The sequence below is a fragment of the Eurypyga helias genome, unplaced genomic scaffold (genome assembly GCF_000690775.1).
Source record: "Eurypyga helias isolate BGI_N326 unplaced genomic scaffold, ASM69077v1 scaffold18184, whole genome shotgun sequence".
Taxonomy (NCBI): Eukaryota; Metazoa; Chordata; class Aves; order Eurypygiformes; family Eurypygidae; genus Eurypyga; species Eurypyga helias.
Window position 1 is genome coordinate 39,033 of NW_010247088.1, and position 6,494 is coordinate 45,526.

Genomic DNA, 6,494 nt, shown 5'->3' on the forward strand with positions numbered 1-6,494 from the left:
GCCTGGCCTTGAACACTTCCAGGGATGGGGCATCCACAGCTTCCCTGGGAAACCTCTTCCAGTGCCTCCCCACCCTCTCTGTGAAGATGTTCTTCCTGATGTCCAATCTAAGTCTACTCTCTTTCAGTTTAAACCCATTACCCCTTGTCTTGTCACTACAGGCCCTTGTAAAAAGTCCCCTCCAGCTTCCTTGTAGCCCCTTCAGGTACTGGAAGGCTGCAATAAGGTCTCCCTGGAGCCTTCTCTTCTCCAGGCTGAACAAGCCCAACTCTCTCAGCCTGTCCCCATAGCAGAGGTACTCCAGCCCTCTGAGCATCTTCATGGCCCTCCTCAGGACTCACTCCAGTAAAAAGACACAACTCCCACGGCATTGTGTTTGAGAGACAGCCACTCAGTGCCACTCCTCCCTTTTGGCAAACACAGGAAGCTGTTTTATGATGGCTTTCTTTAAAGTTTCTCCAGTGAAGTTCAATTAAACTGGAGACATATTGAAGACTGTTACTGATAAAATGTAGTTTTATTAAATTATAAATTCCGTAACAAAAACGAGACAGATCAAGGAAGACCTCAAAAACAAAACTACAAGGACTAGATGGCAAAGCCAGTGAAAATGCCATGAAGAGTGTATAGGTAAGAATTTGCAACAAAAGTTAACAGCATTTTTACATTTCCACTGAAGGAAGGTAAATGATTGCTCATCTAGTAAAAACACATTTTAACTCCAAACTCACATCTATTTTCTCACATTAAATTAAGCATCCTGCTCACACCCAACACCTTGCCTGCTCCCACATCGCCTTAGTGTTCTTTTCATACATCAATCCATGCAGAAAGTAGTAAGACACTGAATGCAACAGTCAGATAATGAAGACAATTCAAGTTGTACAGTAGATATACATTGGCCAAAAAGGGATCGAGTATTTCCAAGGGGAAAACGCTACAAAATAAACACAAGACATTTTCAAGAAAACTGGGTATTGCTAAGCAGCTTTCAAACCATTAACAGGACCACCCAGTTTCCTACAGTTAGTCTTCCAGCTGAGACACGTTAAGAGACTTAAGTTAAACAGGCCAGATCTGCCCATCCCCTTCACCCCCCCACCCTCCCACCAAACACACTGCTAGGTTTGAGTGCAATGCCAATGCAGACAGAAAATTTACAGAGATGGGACCGAGTTTTTAATCGCATGGCTCTAGATTTAAACTTCAGTGACTGTGCACTGTCCGTCCGGCCTCCTAGATCTCACACTGGCGTTCACCACCCCGGCCCCTGCCACTGGTCTATCCGCTCCCGGCTGGCTCACGTTTGCAGTCAAGTGTCTTTGCTGGGCAGAGGACGGACGCTGCGGAAGGTGGGCAGACGCGTCCTCGCTGTCGCTGCTAGCATCCGATTCGGTCTCCTCGACAGAGGTGTCGGGGGCTGGCACCCTACCAGAAGATGACGATTCGTGGTCTTCTTCTCCCTCTCCCCTATGACTCCTTTCAGCCATACTGTCTCCATTTAGCTGTAAGTGGGCAAAAGAGTTCTCTAGAGAATTGCTGGCATCGGGCGACGGCGTGGAAGGGCTCATAAGCTGGCCATCCAGTGACGGCAGCGGCCTAGCGGCGATGGAGGCCAGAGGCTGCACAGCTGCGGCCCCCTGGGCTGGTGCGCTGTCTGCACCATCAGCGGAGCTCTCTCTTGCCAGGTTGACAGTGTTAGCATCACAGTCCAACCTCAGCCCCGCCACTCCCTTCTTTGGTATATCGATTATGTCCCGTTTTATTTTTCTGCGGCGTCCGTGCTCATTTCTCCTATACTGAACCATGTTTTCAAGATCTGCTACGTATAAAAACCCAGCAATCAGCATTTCAGTGCTCTTTTTGCCTTTGGAAAAGGCATCTTCCAGCTCTCTGCTGGTACGTTCATCGTACTGCCACCAACCATTTCTACCTTCATAGTACCAAGCATATTCTCCATTGCCTCTGCTCGCCGCTTTGAGTTCTTCTGGCGACAATAAGGTTGGCTTGTCAAGAAAATCCTCTGGAATCTCCTGCCGGCAGAGTGCACATCGTTTCCCAAGCCAAGAAGCTCCCTTCACACACAGATAGCAGAAAACGTGCTTACAAGGCAGACTAACTGGATGGACACAGGTCTGCAGACAGATAGCACATTCGGGGACTGTCAGGGAAGGTGCTGCGTTAGCACATGACTCGTTTGCCTTCCTGTTTGTGGGAAGCATGTTGATAGAGTGATCTATTTCACCACAGCCAGCCATCCTGCAGAGGATCAAAGACAGATTTAAATCAGTATATTGTGTCAACCTAAACTGGCACCTTACGTTACCTTTGACCTTGACAACCACAGGAGGAGATCCTAACCTTAAATTAAGGTAAGGTATCATTTATGAAGCCCAACTCAAAGGAACTGAGAGGTTAACATTCTGGTTCCTGAGGTGACAGACTACACTGAGTACTGGGAGAATTTCTTTTGTTAATCACCAATCCTTATCTGTTCCATTTTCAGCACATTATCACGCCAAGTCAGAAAACAAATTTTGGCATTCTCTGTTCTTTCCCCGAACTAATGCTGATTCATGAACCTCCCTGTGAGCCAGGTACTTTGGCCTCCTTAGGAAACGTAAAAGAATCGTAGCGTCTTTCCTCAAGAGGTGATCTAGCTGCAAAACTTGAACTTAAAACAATCTCTCTTCACAGTATTGGTGATCACCTGTTTGATTAAGGGATTGCCTGAACAGCACCTCAGACTAAGGCTTCCACAGTAGAAAATAAGCCTGGCACCAGCACCCAGATGAAGTATTATTCCCCACTGTTTCTTAGCCCCCAAGCACCACGGTACACCATCCCTCAAACTGGGCTCAGAACCACCACAAGGCTGCAGAAAGAAATGGATTTGAACACTGAGGTGGGCATTTTCAAAGGATACCCTGGATTTCTCTCTCCTAAACATCCAGCGACATAGCCAAGTGCATCTCAACAGGCATCGCAGCAGCCCAGCAGAAGGAGCAGTGTATCACAGAAGACACGCAACCCTGACTTTACTGGTCTGTGAAGTCATTGCCTCTGCCTTCTCTGCCCTGATCTTATTTCTGTCACAAAAGATGATTTTTGTCACCAACTGGAAGAGATCAAGGAACGCAAGTCTGTGTCACTCTGGCATTGTGTAGGATTTCAGTAGCTGAAAAATTCTAGCCTAAATATGCAAATGACTTCTCAACGACGGTTTTGCCATGGCAATCTTTCACAGTCTGTTTCATGGTAATTTTCCTTTTCTGTTCTTATTTATTAGCAACCAAACACCAGATATCAAAATGGGCTGTGGGGGATGGGGCCTAAAAAGGTGCCTTTTTTCATTTAAATCCCCAAGGAACTTTAAGGCAGGGGCTGGTACATTCAGCAAAACAGCTTTTCAGTGAAACTAGTCTTTGGTGTACCATCAACTAGGAATGGTTCACGCAAAGTTACCAGACATGTGGGCCAAAAGGCTCCTTTAGCAGTCGCATAGTCCCATCTCCTGCTCCGTGTGGCACTACCGCCAATACTAGATCAGAGCAGCCATGGCTTGGCCTAGCTGAGGGTTTTTTGGAAACCTGCAAGGATGGAGATACCACAACCTCCTCCCTGGGCAGCCTGTTCCAGCGTTATACACGTTTGTAGCAAAAGATGTTACCTCAAGACAGAATGTCTAGTGTTACTGTAAAAGCCTCCACTGCTCTGAACATCACGTGATTACATGCTGGGATTAAAAAAAAAAAAAGATTTATGCTATCTGTATTTATATTTGACAGTAATGTATTAAGTGCTGTTTACTTAAAAATGTATTTCTGTATGCTGTCTGTTCCCTCCTGTAACTATAATTTCCTCTCAAAAGGCCAATGCCTCTTTAATCCATTTTTTATTAAATCATTCTTTTAAAAGCTCTACAGCTCAAATACTCTTTCCTGAAGTAGCACATAATTGTACCCACCTATGTTTCCGTTTCATACCTGAATTTCTTCCTCTGAGATGAAAGACAAATCTGCTACTAGTTCATAAATCAGGTACAGCATTACCACAACTGCCAGTACACATCTATCTGCAAGAGCCACACTAGCGATGCTGCAAACAAGTTGCTTTCTGGGAGCCTCGCATTTCTGAGGGTAGATTTTGCAATAGAATTTCACACCAAAACTAGGGTATTATAACGAGTAACAACTTAGAAAAAGGAGGGAATAAAAGCTATGGAGACTTCAGAACACCCACAAATACAAGCCAGCCCGTATCTTCACAACGGAAGAGCTGAAAGGGAAATCCATGTATTGATTAATTTGTGCTAACCATGGCTGAGGGAAAGGATCTGAATTTTCAAGTGCTCCCATAATGACATACTGCTGTGCAAAAAGGCACAGCAGCAGAGGTTTTTACCATCACGCTGTGTTTTTACAAAAGGCTGCTTCTCCCTGAATACACTTTATAAGGTTATCCTTTTCAGAGTCAAAGAAAAGATTAAAACAACCTGTAGGGAACAACCTGCAAGTCATGTATCAAAATTAAGATTTTGGAGGCTGCTGGGATTAAAAATGCAATGCATTTTGACAAATCAAATTCTGATGCCATGAACTAACTTACTAGCAAACTAAAAGTGGAGTGAAAGCTCTTACCTGTTCACCCAAAGCACAAAAATGCTAACATTGGAACTGTGCTTGATAGATCACCAGTTAATCTGAAGGTTCTTTGATCCTTACTAGATCAAGGCCATAATGCAGGATATGAAAAGAGAGGAGTAAATGACATATCTTGAAATTCCTGTGTGGTTTTTAATGACCCAGAGGAAAATGTGATGTGTAGAATGAATACAGCTGGAGGAATAAACCCTTATCTCCAAGCAAGCACTACCCAGCAACATAAAACTCTTAGAAGATAAGCACAACTGCAGTTGCATGTGCTGAGAACGCAGGACAATTATGCACTTGAAGATTCCTATCAACTGAACTGATGCTGTCTCACTTTTTGTTTTTAAAGGAAGATCCTAATTAATCCCTTCTTGTTTACTGTTTTAAGTATCATATCTAGGTCACAGAGTTTGTTTATAAGCTGGTATAAGGACGTATATTTAGATTTTTATTAAAGAGGTAATCCTTCAGAAAGGAGGAAAAACATCTAGGGCTGCCATTCCGCTACGATACGGCCATGGAAGCACTTTCATTACAACTTCATGGTATTGAGAGCTAAACAAAACTGAACGGCAGAACATTTTTCCTGAAATTTAAGAGTAATATATTATAGCAAGGTGTGGAAGCACTTTCATTACAACTTCGTGGTATTAAGAGCTAAACAAAACTGAACAGCAGAACATTTTTCCTGAAATTAAGAGTAATATATTATAGCAAGGTTTAATCAAAACATGCTTCATATTAGAGCTGTTATCAAACAGTAACATTCTGGTTTCTTGGAGGGTTGGGTTCCATTAAGTCACTTCTGGCAACATGGAAAATTACATTATTTAACAGTGAGGCTAAGAACGAATCAAACTCAAGGACAAGTTCTAAAAATAAAATTATTTGAAGTATTTAGATCCTTAATTCAGGTATAAATAAGCGAAATATGAGTATCTGAACACTGCATTTTAACATAAACACAGCCTAAAGACAACTGAGAAGGAGCCAGTCCACAATCTTGCCAGATCCCACCTCTCTTTTAACTATGTTTCAATATTAAAAATCTGTTTAATTTGTAAGCTTAATGTGCACAGCCTAGAGAACTTTCATCAACACACAAAGCAGGAAAGAGGAGATATATAAAATCTGCATGAAAAGACCCTAGGCCTTCTAGGACTTTACTGGAAGAAAAAGTTAATTCCCACAAAACCACCTCAAAACTGAGCAGTTTTTCGAACTCCAAATTCTAACTACAACTAAGCAGTCTGTCAAGGAGCTGATGTGTAAGTCCATTAACAAAACAGCAGCTTACTTTTTCTGAATAACTTCTACTGAAGCATGCCACAAGACTGCAACGTCCTCTCTTCAGATGTCTCCAGCTAGGATGGCAGGTCCTCTTGCCCAAGGCTGGCTCATTCCTTACTTGTCCTGCCCAGCGGAGCACTACAGCCTTTCAGCTTCCCTGCAAACTAATGGAAAACAAATAATATCACCGTTACAAAGCGGTACAGCGGTATGAGAGAGCAAAACCCAGCACCACAGTTACAGAAAATGAATCACTATGCTTTCATTTACCTACCACAGGCTGTTTTCAATAAAAATATCAGACTTCTGTTTTATTTTTTGCAATAATCAATTTTAGCCCACTGTTTCAATGTCAATTATTTTGATGTCTGACTTAAGCAAACTATCTTTTTCTGAAGTATTATAAAAGGCAATTATCTTTAAACTATACTAAGTTAATGTCTCATTTCCATAAAGTGATCATGTACACAACAAGACAAACAAGACGAAAGACAGAAGCCTGACAATGTTTATACAAATTTAACCTCTAATAAATGACTCCTTATATTCAGA

General features: G+C 42.5%; 1 protein-coding gene across 2 annotated transcripts; it reads right to left on the reverse strand.

Annotated features, from left to right (window-relative positions):
* Positions 1-492: 492 nt before the first annotated feature.
* RNF146 (ring finger protein 146) lies at positions 493-6,109 on the reverse strand. Of its 2 annotated transcripts, none has more exons than XM_010150632.1 (2): positions 5,950-6,109; positions 493-2,259 (listed from the first exon to the last, which is right to left on the reverse strand). In XM_010150632.1, exon 2 carries the CDS (start codon positions 2,256-2,258, stop codon positions 1,200-1,202), a length of 1,059 nt encoding a protein of 352 aa, XP_010148934.1. In that variant the 5' UTR covers position 2,259; positions 5,950-6,109; the 3' UTR covers positions 493-1,199. The 2 variants fall into 2 exon arrangements, with proteins under 2 accessions (XP_010148934.1, XP_010148935.1); XM_010150633.1 differs by lacking the exon at positions 5,950-6,109 and adding an exon at positions 2,737-2,774.
* Between the last annotated feature and the right edge of the window lie 385 nt (positions 6,110-6,494).

What these genes read in the sequence shown, in the direction of transcription:
- RNF146 (XM_010150632.1), bottom strand. Translation starts at nt 2,258, where the DNA reads ATGGCTGGCTGTGGTGAAATAGATCACTCTATCAACATGCTTCCCACA.